Genomic DNA, 16434 nt, shown 5'->3' with positions numbered 1-16434 from the left:
GCTTTTCTTTTCATCTATCCAACAAATCTGTGCTGTTTTACGTATTAAAAATTCAACTCATCCTGCCTCTGACATGGCTGCTTTGGGGAACAGGTGGTCCGGATTAATATTTCATGAGGAATCTATCAAGGGCTTGACTCTTATCCCACACCGCCGCTCTCTTCGGGATGTTAATTTGAGAAATAAATGCAGACCGTGTCCTGCAGCGCAGGGCTGCGTGTCCGTGTGTGCGTGTGCGTGTGCTGCAGTGTTCTACATATTCCTCAATGTTAAAAAAACGAGGAGAGGAACGTTGGTGGGAGCCCGGCTGACTCATAGCTCCGTGCCAAAGTGGCCATGGCCTCCATGCAAACCAGGGACATGCTGGGCCCCTGATTCAGCCCGGGAAAAAGAGTTGTAGAGGCCCTCATTGCTGCTGCTACTCAAAGATTTGTGACAAAGTGACAAGCCAGTGGGCCAATTACACAAGTTATATTTTGTCGTTGTCGGGTGGAAACCTTGTATGTCCAAAACCATTAGTTTCGTATTTATCATTTTAAAAATGATTTAAACGAGTGAAAACAGCCGATTTACAAGCACACAACGCCTCGCACTGCGAGGCGTTGTGTGCTTGTAGATCTGCTGTTTTCACTACTTTTGTGTGACGGCCTTGTATGATGAAGCAGGGCTTTGCTTTGTGAAAATAATTTACAAATTTGAAACTTGGAGATACGAGGTTTCTGCCCGACATTTCTTTCCTAATGGCCGGCCTGGACCGGCCCGGAATGAACCGGCCGTTCGGGAGTTGTCCCGCTTTTCCCAATGGCCAGCACGTCCCTGATGCAAACCCCTTCCAGCCTAGCCCTCCCCTTCCACCCCATGGTGTCAAGCAATGCCAGCCATCAGCAGAGAGAACCTACCGGTCTGCCTAGTACTCCAGGAAACCCAGGCATGCCCTAGAGAGAGAGATGAAAGATGGGAAGGGGGAGGGAGGATACAGACACAGATATAAAGGAGGATGGAGGGACAGGTGGTGGTGGTGGGGGGGACAGTAGGAACAAACATACAAAAGGAGACAGATAAAAAAAGGGGTGAGAGGAGAGGAGACAGTGAAAGGAGTTAGCGGCAAGGTTGCAAAAGGTTACTGTCTAATAAGGGGGGTCTATGTAGCGTCAGCGCAAAGATTCTGGTAAAGAGATAAGAGCTCTGTGGGGTTTAGTGCTTGCAGCAATGGCGTCCTCCGCAGGCCCCAAGCCAAGGGGGGGGGGGGGGAGGCAGCCTTTCTGGGTTACTCACTGGGTGGCCTGGAAGACCAGCTTTCCCTGATGGACCCTGCTCCAGCATGCAGGGAGGGAAACACAACATCATGAGGACTGATAGGGAGGCGCTTATAGTAAGGGGAACATAAGAAAATCTGCAAAGTAAATCGTTACCAAGAAATTTCTTCGCCAAAGTGTTTCTAAAGGTGTGCAATAATATGTACTAAAAGGTTGAAATTCAACTCCCAGGGGAAACCTCATAAAAAATGATTTGTGTTTGTGTCCCATTAACGTTACTATACAGGGAAAAAATACAAAACAGAAATATGCTTTAAGTAGCATGCGAGGGGTCAAACTAGGGGTTTTTCATGATGCTGAATCCATTGCAAGCATTTGTTTTGCACGAAAAACTTTCGTGGGCTACAAATGGCCCCTACAAAACGCTGAAAAGTGATGATTCATCACTAAACCATCGTTTTGTGGGTCCGTTTTTAGCCCAAGGAATCACATGCTACTTAAAGCATAATTATGTTTTGTATTTTTTTTCCTGTATAGTAAATGAATGGGACACAAACACAAATCAGTTTTTTTATTTCCCCCGGGAGTTGAATTTCAACCTTTTAGTAGATATTATTACACACACCTTTAGAAACACATTGGTGAAGAAATTTCTTGGTAACGATTTACTTCGCAGTTTGGTCAAATATCTTATAAAATCCCCTTACTATTATCCTTTCCTCTCCTCCTCCGCCTTAAGCTTCATTTTGTCGGATGATGGGTGTTACAGTATGAATGAACCACATGAACCCTGACCTCACATCACCACACTTTCTATAACTCCTGGCATTACTTCTAAAACTATCCGTGTGATCCGGTTTTGGTTCCGGTGGTTGGTTTCCGGTTGGCGTTGCATTGTTTTTGTCTCCCCACTTAAGGCGTAGTCAATTGTCTTTTAGTTACCGTAATTGCTGGACTATAAGCCGCACCTGAATATAAGCCACACCAGCTAAATTTAGAACGAAAAACAAATGTGTACATATACAGGCTGCACTTGACTATAAGCCGGAGGTGTCCTTCCTGCTTCCTGCTAGAGCGCCCCTGGTGGCCGTTAGCTGTAAAAATCTATAGATTAGCCGCATCGTTGTTTAGGCCGCAGTGTTCAAAACATGTTAAAAAAGTTGCGGCTTATAGTCCGGCATTAAAAGATGAACATACCAAACGCTTATTATACCAAAAGAAACTAAACGATAATATCAATTTCAACCAATTTTAAACTAGGGGAATCATTTTAGAGGTGCACGGTACCGGTGGTCCCAGCTTGTGGTTATTTCCGCTCCCGACCAGATCAGAAACCCGAAAATGATATTGATTTCAGGCTACATCAGTGTTTCTCAACCTTTTCAGGCCGCGACCCCCAAAATAATCATATTTGACCTGGGGACCCCCCACCCTGATGAGCACTAAGAGTTGAGGTATTACATTTTGTATAACACAGTTCTATTGTGAAAATAGCAAATCTACATGCTCACAACGCCTCGCAACGCAAGGCGTTGTGAGCATTTCTACCACTTTTTCGAGTCACGTGTTCAAATACTGGATTCTGATTGGCTAAATTCCGGAGGTTATCAGAGGACAACTGCCGCAAAGTTGTGTGTCCGAGATCAATGCGCCTCAGTGTACATCCGGGGACTTCAGGAGGTCCTTTCCCCCAACCAACAAATGACGGTGGCAACGGTCCTATGTTTACTAACGTGCATGCTATAGTCGCCGATTTATTTGGATCCAATGCAATCCGCCAACTTTAAAGCCCCTTTTCTCTGAACCTATGCCTTTCTGGAAGCGAACAGCCTCTATTTACGGCCGGAACGGTACTTCTAACTGACGTTAGCTTAGCTGTAAGCTAGACGCATGGATTAGTATGGAGTTGGCGCCATCTGTTGGTGAGTAGAAGATGTTGTTTGTGGAACTATCTGCTGTCTCGCGGAAGTTTTATAGGGAATAATGATTGTAACTTAAGATCCTTGCAAGTTACAACTATGTGTTTTCTTTCATGTATACGGGAAAAAGTGGTAGAAAAGCTATTTACCACTCGGGGTCGGACATTATGCTCTCATAATGTCCTGAGTGATGGTGTTATCGGACTCGGCTGCGCCTCGTGCGATAACACCATCACTGCGGACATTATGAGAGCATAATGTCCTCACATTATGAGAGCATAATGTCCTCTCACTCGGGGTAAATTGCTTACGTAGATCAGCTATTTTCACAATTTCTGCCTCTAATATTTGACAATTTGGCCAATGTTTAATTTGTCATTTTAGAGGTATTAAAAATTCCTTAAATTGTCACCTTAGAAATGTGCACTTAAACTTTATGTTGTTTTGTTTACTGTTGAGTGAGAAAACAATGTTGCACGTTAAGTTAATCATCTAGGGACCCCCCAAAATAATTTGGGGACCCCCCTGGGGGTCCCGACCCACAGGTTGAGAACCACTCGGCTACATGAACCCTAGCATCCTACTGTATTTTGGGGGAGAACAATCTGCGAAAAATAACAATTCTACCAGCTTCCAATGTGTAGCATTGTCTGCAGCTTGTAGATACTAAGACATGTGATATAACAAACAGACACCCTGGGCAAGATATGACTTCCGCTTGGTTCCAAGATTTCTAGCGGAAGTGCTGCGTTTAACGGACGTTACGTCATGCGGTGCGGGTCTGTTTACATTCCCAAGCGAAAAAACTAAAATAGATTGTAGCTCTTAACTCGCTCTTATAGGTGTAACATCGCCTGAATCAATGTTTTTGTTTGTATATTGTTTATTGCGAGCGCAACTGACGGAGCAGGAGACGTAGACCAGAGTTTTTCCAGCGGAAAATACGTTTGCAGGGACACTGCACTGTGAAAAAAATACAACTTCCGTGAAAATTCAGCCACACCTCCTAGAACTCTCTCTGCCTCATATCTTGACCAGGCTTTTCTCTTCGCAGATGAGTAAGCCTGGCTACGTGAGGCTAACAAACAGAGGATCACGTACGGAGCCCAGGGGGACTCCGGTCAACAAAGGATAGGGTTCAAACGGTTAAGAGATCGTGTGTACTCTCATTCCCAGCCAATCAATTCCTTCTGGCTTTCTTCAAGGTTTTGTTTTTGAAGGGGTAAACTGGGAGTCCTCGGCACAGTATGTCCTTTGAGAGGAATCCTGCTGATCAGATGCTTTCAAAAGGTCAATAGTTATAGTTGTACAGTAAGCTATACTTTAATGCATGCATGCATAACTAAATGGTACTATGAAAATTATGTCAATCGAAATGTATAATCAATACGTTTATTAAAATGCACACAGTTTATGAACATTAACAGAATGCAAGAACACAGTTCTACCGGGGGTTATTCATTAGAATCCCAGTCACTTCGCCAAAAATCCAACTCGCCAAATCAACTTGCTAGGACACCTCGCCAATGAGCAGGGTTGTCAACATTGGACTGTCAGTCCAGGAGAATCCAGGAGATTCATTTTTGTTAGAGGGTGCGGGGAACTCCCCAACAGGGGTCTGGTGGTCCTCCCCCCAAAACTTCTTAACTCATTTAGTGCCCATGAAATTAACGGATTATAAAGTCCACGATGCCAGTCTCAGGTTGGCATCACCCCCGTTATCTTATTTTGAAGGCCAGAAGTCCACAGCGCAAACACTTCCGGTCTGACGTCATCGGGTCCTGTGCCGGAACCGATCGTTGTCCACGTGGAGTTGTGTAATGGCGGACCGGGAGCTTTTATACATGTGTAACATAAGCGAGCATCTGCCTCCATCCTAGCTTCTAAAGTGTAGTTTTGAGATAATGGACATTAAAGATGAGATCCCCCGTCCACCTCAATGTTATGGATGGGACTATTTTGTGCTCATGGAGCCGTGATGATGCGAAATCAGCGACGGATTTCGTCTCCGGAACTCCGGCCATTGTTCTCGGTAATGTATCCGCCGTTACAGTAATATATTACTTTTCACGAGAATACTCGGGATTGGCACCATGTGATACTCGAGTATTTTTCACGAGTCTTCTCGGGATTGGCACTATATGAGTTAACAGATATATTTTCCTGTGTTCTGTTGAATTTTGTGCATGTTTGATACTTTTATCAGGCTTGCTTTACTAACATGGGTATAATTTCAGCCTTAAAATGCCAAATGTAGGTGTACAAATTTGATGACTGAAGCAAAGTAAGATCCTTAATAATGACTTCTCATCTGGGGGTCCTCCCCCAGAAAATATTTAACATAGTAGATGTAATTGCCAATCATCCTGGCGAATCCAGGAGCATTGACAAGCCTGCCCAATGAGTGTGAACAATTTGGCGAGTTGGATTTCTGGCGAAGTGACCGGTTACCATTCATTAAACACAACATTGAGATTTCTGCTATAGCTATAGTTGAAGTGATTCTTAAAGTGGTGGTGCCATAGTTTTGTACCTTTTCTGTTTTGTACGTGTCTATGGAGTTAATATGAAGTATGTCTTCCCTGTGTATTCAGGGTTACTTCCTTTTTACCATACAGCAACACTTACCGGCTTCCCCTCCTGGCCAGGGTTACCTGGTTCCCCTGCTGCACCCTGAAACGACAAAACAATTCGTCACTGTCAGCCAGAAAGTATCTCCAAGTTTTAAATTTGTACGTTCTTTTTTTTTTTGTATTAGAGCCAGAGGGAGGGGGAGTTTGGTAGCACAAAAGTAGTGAAAATAGCAGATCTACAAGCACACAATTCACTATTTTAAATCATTTTTAAAAATGACTTGCAAGGTTTCCACCAGACAACAACGAATTGCTTCTTTGATAAAACGCTTCGAAATTGCACTAGACCTATTAGTTTGACTTGAGAATCTAGTGAACGTACATAATCCCAGCACATTAATAGTAACAGTACCAACGTCAAACCCAGAGTGAAACTGATCTAATTCATCACAGCTTTTCTTTCACATTACAGCAGGTAATCTATAGTTCGGTTCACCTCCGAGCCGTCGCGTCCTTTTTCTCCCGGCACTCCTCTGTCTCCCTTTTCGGCACGAGGCCCCGAAAACCCCTGCAATAAACATTCAGAAGTTCAGTTTGCATAGAGGAATTAATGCACATTCAGAAGTTCAGTTTGCATAGGGAATTAGGGAATTAATAATAATAATAATAATAATAAACTTTATTTGTATTGCACCTTTCATGACATGAAATGCAGCTCAAAGCGCTTTACAGAGCAGAAAATGAAGCACAAGTGCTTAACAGGAGAAAAAAAAAACACATGAATACAATAAAGCAGAGGAATAAAAATAAAAACATAAAACATTGAAGAACAATTTCAGAACAGTGTGGACGTCAATAGCATCAAAGGGATTTAAAAATTCAGCTAAAAGCAAGAGTAAAGAAATAGGTGAATTAAGTGAATGTTAAAGCCAAGACTCATTATTTCTGCTCTGTTCTTCGGAGGGTAAATATCTCACCCGTTCTCCCTTGGCTCCTGGTTCTCCCGGAGCACAAGCTTCTCCCTTGGGTCCTGGCAGACCTCGAGCACCAGGGGCACCACTTACGACTGCTGGGGATTCTCCCTGAACGCACAGACCAGCAGGGGGGAAAAGGTACTCACATTTTTATTACTTAAAGGGCAGAACCAGACATTATCAACATTGAACTATAGTATGTCATAGTTATATGTAAATAAGAAAGAAGAAAAAAAAAACTTCTGTATTGCCTAGAACTGGAGGATTGATATTGGGTTTTGGCTTGCAAAGTACACCGTGATGACATCATCACGGTGTACTTTGCAAGCCCATTGAAAATGGGTAGAATACTCTGTTACAAGTAGAAGGAGTTCAAAATGTACTTGAGTAAAAGTACAAAAGTATTGGCATCAAAACGTACTTAAAGTACCAGAAGTAATTAGGCAGAATGTATAAACATCTTTTTAAAATAGCATATCTACAAGCTCACAATGCGTCGCGGGCTTGTAGATTGGCTATTTTCAAAATTAATTAGGTTAATGTAATTCTTGTAATAATAACCAAAATCGACAAAGTAACTAGTAACTCAAGTTTTCAAATAAATGTAGTGGAGTAAACGTGAAATATTTGGATCCGAGGAGTAGTGGGTTTGAAGTAAAGGTATTGGAAATACTCAAGTACAAAAGTACAAATACCTCAAAATTGTACTTAAGTACAATACTTGAGTAAATGTTACTTCACACCACTGCAGACGAGCAACTTTGAAACCACGTATCTGTAATATATAAAACTCAGCACAAAAAGAAAGGAAATTTGACTTTGGTCCATTATATATCCCCTTTAATAATACCAATTTGCATTGTGTTTTATGTAATTTTTATCGTTGATTTGTCACATTTACAACGAGGTACAGCTTGTAAGCATGGGGCATTCGAGGCATGAGCTACACACCCAAACGTGTGGGTAGCGCCGACCAAAGGTTTGCCAAAATGGCTTACAATACTGTTCTGCTGGAACTTACTCTCATTTGGGCTTCCCTGAAACTGAGTTTAAAATTAACAAAGTGTAAAAATGGCCAATGTGTGTTGTTTTTTCTTTTCCTTATTACTGTGGGAGAGTGAAATCATTCAATGAACCAAGCAACAAAGGTGAACAGCAAAAGAACAGTATTTCAAGCCTGCCAGGCCATTTACCATTTTTGGAGGAGCGCTACCCACACGTTTGGCTGTGTTGCTCATTCCATGAATGCCAGATCCTTACGATCTGTACCTTGTTGTAAAGGTGACAAATCACCAATAACAATGATATCAAACACAATACCATTTGGCATAATTAAAGGGGAGATATAACCAGTGTTGAGATATATAACGGACAAAATGTTGGCAAATTTTGGGTCGGCGCTACCCACACGTTTGGCTGTGGTGCTCATTCCACAAATGCCCGATGCTTACAAACTGTACCTCCTTGTAAAGGTGACGAATCAACGATAAAAATTATATAAAAGACAATACATATTGGTATTATTGAAGGGGAGATATAATGGACCGAAGTCAAGTTCCCTTTCTTTTTGTGCTGAGTTTATATATCAGGGGTTCCCAAACTGTTTTGTCAGGGCACCCCATAAATATTTTTTTAAATCCGAGGCACCCCTACAATATAATTTTCACTCCCAGCACCTTATTATCGTCATTGTCGGGTGGAAACCTGTACAAAACCGTTAGTTTTGTATTTATCATCTATAAAATGTACTAACTAGTGAAAACGGCAGATCAACGCCTCGCAACACGAAGCATTGTGTGCTTGTAGATCGGCTGTTTTTACTAGTTTTGTGCGACAGTCTTGTATGATGAAGCAGGGCTTTGCTTTACCAAAAGACATGCACATTTGAAACTTGGAGATACGAGGTTTCTGCCCGACAGTGACGATATTTTAGTGATTATGTTGCAAGGAAAACGTTGAGATAACAGCCATTTTGGTTAGAACTGACTGAAAACAACTTTGCACTTCAAGTTTAAAATTATACTAAATATTTTTTCAAGTGTCCAAATAAATTCCAAATATTATCATATGATCTCACGGCACCCCTGGACTGCCGTCGCGGCACCCCAGGGTGCCCCGTCAACCACTTTGAAAACCCCTGTTATATATAATGGGACAGGTGGAAGTATTGACTGTGTGAGGTTGCAGGACATTTAGACGTTCAGGCTGAGGAACTTACCTTTGGCCCAGGAGGGCCGACTGGTCCCGTTAATCCTACTTTCCCCTGCAGAAACAGGCATTTTCAATGCGATGTATATCATTATGCATAACGAGAGTATATCGAGAGTATGTTGGTTGGGTTGCAATATACTGTAAATCATACATGGGCAACTGGCGGCCCGGGGGCCACATGCGGCCCCCACCTTTACTTAATGCGGCCCGCAGGTTAATATCAGAATACTGATATAATATTGATTTCAGCTGTTACAATTCCAAACATGCAAACAAGACCCTCTTTAATTACTTCAGTCTATTATTAGTAGCTTACTGACAAGTACTAGTCTTTTTTTTTATGTCCAATGTATTTGTATTTAAGTTCATAAAGTATAACATAAGAACATATAAATGCATTTGAAAATAAATACAAATGAACTTTTCAGGATTCCAATTCCCAAATCTCTCAGAATAATTCAGGGTTCCAATTCAAAAATAGCAAAAATAGCTGATCTACAAGCTTTTGAGCTTGTAGATCGGCTATTTTTGCTATTTTTGACTGTATATGCATTGTGGCCCTCTGGAGTTAGTGTGAAAAATATAGTGGCCCTCTCCATCATCAAAGTTGCCCACCCCTGCTGTAGATGATGCCATTGTCGGTACTCACAGATTCTCCTTTGTCCCCCCTCTCTCCTCGATCCCCCTAAGAAAGAAACAGACATATCGTTGAAAACCTTTTATGGTCCTAAACCGTTCGTTTTGTATTTATCATTTTTAAAAATGATTAAAACTAGAGAAAATAGCCGATCTACAAGCACACAACGCCTCGCGGTAGATCTTCTGTTTTCTCTAGTTTTGTGTGACAGTCTTGTATGATGAAGCAGGACTTTACTTTACGAAAAGAACATACACATTTGAAACTTGGAGATAAGAGGTTTCTGCCCGACAGTGACGATATGATGTAAGCAGGAGCAATGCATGACTCCCCAGCTAATATCCTTTGTGAAAGGTTCGTAGGGAGACGAAGAACTAATGGGATGGGGGAAGGACATGCAACACAGGTCTCCAGACAAAACAGATCTGAGGGATGTCATGATTTGCGGCAAGTGTACATCTGTAAGAGTTATATATATATATGTTACAGTATGTTTGGGTAACTCAGGACGTTCAATGTAAGAGCGCTTGTTTTGTCGTTCACCACACACTAATCACCACCAGGTGGCGACGACAGCCATTCACTAGTGAAGGCGCTGACGTCACTCGTTTGCGACTCTCTTTCTTTATTTACTAGCCTAGCCTAGCCTAGCCTAGCTTAGCCATTAGCTCCATTGTAGTCACTTGGACAGGGCGTTTATCGTGGGCTTGCCCAGGCCTTACGGCCTGGGCATAAATATAACAATTGCATTCACCACGGCTTCGTAACTCGCTGGCCCGCTCTTCGCGGCCACTCGCGCCTGCGGCGCTCGGGGGCGAAGAGCAGGACCAAGGTCCGCTGGCCTTCGCGCCGCTTGCAATGTCGTGGACAATCGAGCGGCTCCGCCTGGAGGACGTTGTTGTGGCGACCGCTTGCTCCGCCCCGTGCGGCACCACGAGTGCTCCGTTTCTCGACCGTCCTGTTTCTCTAACAAACCGTGACATATATATATATATATATATCATAAGCCATTGGTTTCAATGTTGAGAAAATGATGCTTTTTTGTCCCTTTTATGGGTGCCGCCATTATTGCAGAAATCAAGGTTCATTGGTAGAAATGGTACCATCTCGAATGCTATTGGCTGCCAACGGTCACGTGCAACCACAGGGATACTTGGGAGAATGTGGTGTTGAGCTTGCAAAATAAAGCACACAAAGAAGAACCATCACAAGCCTATGACCACAAGCCCCTCCTACAGCATACCCTGCTTTAACATCAAATATAACATAAATTGGACCATATTTTCACAAAACGCATATAATGGTGATTGAAATGAGGCTTTAAACTAGTGACAGGAACCATAAAGTACTTATGACAATCCTACTAATAAAGGAGCAAACTCACGCTCTAACGCTCTAACGCTCACGCTCTAACGCTCTAACGCTCACGCTTATCTACGTTTATCTATTCACTCGCTTCAGCAACTGATCCCAAAGTTCACATGGTATTGGCCATTAGCATTATACCAACACTGACGGAGCCCGAATTTCATTTCTCCCAAATTAAAGCAGTTTTTTTAGCGTTTTCTTAACCACTTCTGTTGAACTCTGCTGTCTGTTGCCAGGGTTACGGTCCGTTCCTCCAAGCCATGGGATCTGTAGCCCCACACACACACACCCCTTTCTCTCACAGTTAGGAATGTTTCTCTCTCTCTCTCACACACTTTCACCGGGTGCGTTTGACATATTTTGGAGCACATATCTTCGAACGGGTAAGGTCTAGTGTTTATTAAGGTAAGAAAATAGAATGTAAAAGTTCGGGGGAATAGAATGGAATCCTATGGAGAACAAGTTGCTTCTGGTACCAGAACAGCGCAACTAGTGGTCAATCATAGGAATCTTTAGTTCTGTGTTGCTTCATTTTAAATCCTGACAACTTCCCTCCTGATATATACTAGTAAGACGACTCAGGGCGACATGCGACCTTGCCCTGGCCATCTGGTCAGTGATGTATATCGGACCAGTAACCCATATATGGAGACCCCTGGTACCCATATATGGTGTTCCATGTACTGTATATGGAGAAATGCTGTGAGAGCCAAAACATGCTTACTCAGTTACTTGTTATGTGAAAGTCCTATTATGTCTATGACATCTGACATCATACCCTTTTATGCCCACAGAGATACACGCATACGGACAAGCTGTGACCGTTCACATACTAAACTGCGACCTAAGGTCGCAATCATTTTCAGATGGGGGTCCACTGCCAAATATATTAACACATCGGGTGCCCCTGGATTGCCCCATTTATCCCCTCTTGCTGCCCAGGCCCACCACCATTGTATTGAATCCGGCCCTGCTGCGTCAATGCATGCGTCATGACGTCACTTGGTCACATGAGCGCAGACAGGATGTTATTGTGTAACTTACTGTATGGGCCAGTGTTGATCATAGCTGTTCATTGCCAATCAAAATGTGGACATTTTGCCGCACCACGCCACAGTTTTAGCCATAAAACAAACATCAGAGATAAAGGGCGTTAAAGATGGGGAAATGCATTGGAGTATACGGAGAAAAACGGCCGCGCGATGCTCTCAGCGTCGACTCGAAGCGACTAGCGGCTAATGGGCTACATCCAGGCGCAGCCCCAACCAAACGGTGAGATTTAAAGTTAATACAGTAAACACGTCAACGCGTCGTGGGCCTCCAGAGACATCAAAGAGATTGGCGTGTAGACACCTCGTGGGCACCCGCTGAGTTAAGTATAATTTTGGTTTGAACGCCACTCATATAGCAACATACATTTTTGAAGCGGTGGCTTTATGTGTCCTGCATGTGTGTCCTCCACGTCCATATATGGTCATTTCAGTCCAGAATGAACAGGTTTTATCTGTCCGTAAATGTGTGTCCCATGTGTGTCCCCCACGTCCATATATGGTCATTTCAGTCCAGAATGAAAAGGTTTTATCTGTCCGTAAATGTGTGTCCCATGTGTGTCCCCCACGTCCATATATGGTTATTTCAGTCCAAAATGAACATTTTTTATCTGTCCGTAAATGTGTGTCCCATGTGTGTCCCCCACGTCCATATATGGTCATTTCAGTCCAGAATGAACAGGTTTTATCTGTCCGTAAAGGTGTGTCCCATGTGTGTTCCCCACGTCCATATATGGTCAATTCAGTCTGGAATGAACAGGTTTTACGTCCAGAATATGTGTGTAGTGTCCGTCCCGGTCAGTCCAATACTGTATAATATTCACATGGTGTGTGGGTGTAATCATGACAGTCAAGCCACTTAAAAGGCTCTGTACTAGTGTACTAGTCTGGATGGATCTAAAGTTCCGAATACTATGTCATCACGCAATGACATCACAGCATTGTCATCACAACCAATGTACTGGTCTTTAAAAGCAAACGTCCAATAAACCAAATGATATTCCAACTAATTAAGCTGTTGTTTAACAATATAAATATAACATCTGTAAATCCTGTTCCACTAGTTCACGGTGGTGCTGCTGTGTGAAATGTTTCACTGGACTGTAGATCTGAAAGGAGGACCTAAAGAGCACTACCATGCTGCTGTGGTAGTCGGTCACAAGCTGTACTCATTTGGCAACAACTACATGAACAACAGTGGTCAGATTGAAGTCCAAATCTTCAACACATTGTCCTTGCGTTGGAGGAAGTTGCCCACAGTGACAAATGGAAGAGGACAAAGTCCCATTGAGGTTCCCTCCAAGCGCTTTGGCAACACAGCTGTGCTGGTAGAAGAAATTGTCTACATCTGGGGAGGAGGAAGGTATCCTTACTGCAATGTGCTTTATGCCTTTGATGTCGACACCCACAGCTGGTTCAAACCCAATGTCTCTGGGTCTATTCCAGAAGCAAGGACACACCACTCAGCCTGTGTCCTGGAGAAGGTCATGTATGTATTTGGAGGATACACCCTGACTGGATATACTAATGACATGTACAAGTTGGACACCACCATTATGGTCTGGTCTTTAATTAACACCAAAGGAACTCCACCACCTGCTTCATACAGTCACTCTGCCACCATCATCGGGACAAAGATCTTTGTATTTGGGGGCTGGTTGGGCTATGGCTACGTATACAACCAGGTCACAGGATTTGACACAGAGACAAAGTGCTGGCTGAACAAGCCTTCTGGACACCTTCTCCCAGAAGAACGCAGTGGTCATTCAGCATTTGCCTACAATGGAGAGCTGTACGTATTTGGTGGCTGGAATGGGAATCAGTACTTCAATGATCTGTGGAAATTCAGTCCAGAGACCTTCTCCTGGAAGCAGGTTGAGCCCAAGGGGAAAGACCCCTGTAGGATGTGTGGGATGATCTGTTGCATGGTGGGAGATTGTGTTATCTTGCATGGAGGATACAAAGAAAACAACCTCATTTCTGGTGACCTGTACATCCTAGACTTAAATCCCAGCCTGAAGATGTTATGCAAGCTAGCAGTCACTCAGCATGGTCTGGAGCAGTCTGAACTCCCACATGACATCAGGTGGGAACTGGCAACCATGACTACCAACAGCAACAAAACAAAATGACAGCGCAAATTTTGTGTGTGTGTGCGTGCGTGCGTGCGTGCGTGCGTGCGTGCGTGCGTGCGTGCGCGCGTGCACGCACACGCACACGCACACGCACACGCACACACTTTTTCACTAGCATAAATGCATGATGCAATACTACCTTTTAGTCTGTAATTTATCTTAAAATATTGCCTACAATCAGTATTTTCTTTTTAGATAATATTTAAAAGTAAGGCGCCTCAGGGCAATTCTTGGCAATGACATCAGGGATCTTCATGGGCATAAAAGGGATTCTGGGGAATACCCATATATGGACTTTTTCTTATATTTTGTTTTTAATCATTATTTTATAAAATAAATTCTAAGAACAAAAAAAGAGATTTTTCTAAGTAATTCTAATTTAGAGAAAACTTGTGGTAGAGAAAACAAATAAAGCAGTGAAAATAGACAATCTACAAGCAACGTGGCACAAAGCAACTCCTTGCGAGAATGTAGTTTTGGTCCCAGGCAAAAGTCTAATTTCTCTTTTGGGTCACAGGCTAAAAAGATTGCATGCAGTAATCCTGGTCTCAATAATGCCTCCCCCTGGCCAGCTGCAGGCGCCTGATGGAGGGGAAAGGAACTGGTTGGAATAACGGGTTCCTTCCACGCGAACGACTGCTGTAAAGGGCCTGTGTCAGACCAGTGTCCTTGGCGTTGTTCATCATTGCACAGGCTTGGGGTGCTGGGTGCATATTAGCAACTTTGCCCGGGCTTGGGTTTGGGCGACAATAATCTTTGATGTTTCTGCGAGCTTCGCCGCCACAGCATTCATTGTGTAAGTCTTGCATGGAGCGAAGATCACATCACATTGATGCACTCTGAGGTCAGTACAGTTCCCATACCAGGCAGTGATGCAGCCAGTCGGGATGCTATTGGTGGTACAGTACCTCTTGTAGAGCAGTGTTTCTCAAACTTTCAGATTTCAAGGTCTTCCCCTTAACTCTGACAGCGTACAACTGGAACCAAATGAACCCGTCAGGGTTCATTTGGTTCCATTTGTACACTGTCAGAGTTACACACTTGTATGGGTCAATTTAGACACCACAGAGTCCCTGGAATCCACTTTGAGAACCACTGCTGAGAGCCATGCTGAAGAATGGAACTTTCAGTGCATTCTAATCTCTCGCCCCTTGCCCATCTTTAAATCCCCGGTTCATTCGCATTTCATCATCTTTATTATTTTCTCTCTCAGTATTTAGTTTATTAGCACATTATATATAAAACAAAATAGAACGATGCATATCAAGGAAACGGAATACTGTGCAAGGAAAGGAAGAAGCCGGCAGGCTTATTTGGAATCCTTTCCTTAATGGAAGAGGTAATTAATTAACAGATTGAAAGTTCAATAAGAACAATACAAAATAATACAAGTTAACAAGGGGAGCAGCAGTGCAATAAAGAAATAAAAAACAAAGAAACCGCACAAAAAAAGGTAAAATAGACGAAAAAAATAACTACAGTACACCAACTCACTTTATCTCCTGGTCTTCCAACCTCTCCCAGCTCCCCAGCTCTCCCGGGAACGCCTGGTATGCCAGGCTTGCCTGGCTCTCCAGCCTGGCCAGGGGGTCCCTCTGGTCCTCGCTCCCCAATAGCCCTTCCCGTAGGCCCGGTTTGCCCCATGGGCCCACGCTCCCCATGCTCTCCTTTAGTGCCCCTCTCCCCTGGTGGGCCACGACCACCCTGGGGCACAAACGAGAATGAAGCAGGATGATGAAGGTTAACATACTGTATGCCATTCATGCATTACATAATACATGTTATGCATGGGTACATCAATCAGATGTCGCCATTTGTACTCATGGAGATCTTTGTATAGTCCAGTGGTGGAAAAGTACTCAAATATTTTACTTAATTAAAAGTATCAATATTGCAATATAGAAACTCTGTAAGGGTGCACACACACCAAAATATGGTCGCCAGCGGATACACTTTTTGGTGCGACTGACCCGATTGGACAGAGGGGGAAAATCAGAGAATTTATCTGCTCCACATAAACGCAAGGTCGGCGCGGCGTGCAGATATCCTCCACTGACATGAAAACTTCCCTATTGAAATCCATTGACAGATAGGTATTTTGGTGTGTGTGCATCCTTACAAGTCAAAGTCTGGAATTCAAAATGTACTTGAGTAAAAGTCGGAAAGTGTTGGCATCAAAATGTACAAATGTTTGAAAATAGCAGATCTACAAGCTCACAACGCGTCGCGTGTGAACTGGTAGATCAGCTATTTTCAAATAGCCAAAGAATAAAATAGGGATAAAGTTGTTTATGTATGTTTTATAATATTAT

The 16434-nt window shown here is 43.2% G+C and overlaps 1 protein-coding gene across 1 annotated transcript in view; it reads right to left on the bottom strand.

Moving 5' to 3' along the window:
- The window catches only part of col7a1 (collagen, type VII, alpha 1), a gene marked incomplete at both ends in the record, with an annotated part of 225733 nt that overhangs the window by 56108 nt on the left and 153191 nt on the right, over positions 1-16434 (bottom strand). Inside the window, 5 exons of the mRNA XM_080728016.1 lie at positions 900-935; positions 5804-5848; positions 6245-6316; positions 6726-6830; positions 15617-15826. Coding sequence (XP_080584142.1) covers positions 900-935; positions 5804-5848; positions 6245-6316; positions 6726-6830; positions 15617-15826 — 468 coding nt within the window. The remainder of the gene's footprint in view (positions 1-899; positions 936-5803; positions 5849-6244; positions 6317-6725; positions 6831-15616; positions 15827-16434) is intronic.

The sequence above is a fragment of the Nannobrachium achirus genome, assembly GCF_963921795.1.
Source record: "Nannobrachium achirus genome assembly, chromosome: 6".
Lineage (NCBI taxonomy): Eukaryota > Metazoa > Chordata > Actinopteri > Myctophiformes > Myctophidae > Nannobrachium > Nannobrachium achirus.
Note: the sequence above shows the minus strand (reverse complement) of the source record. Positions and strands in the feature narration are given on the sequence as shown.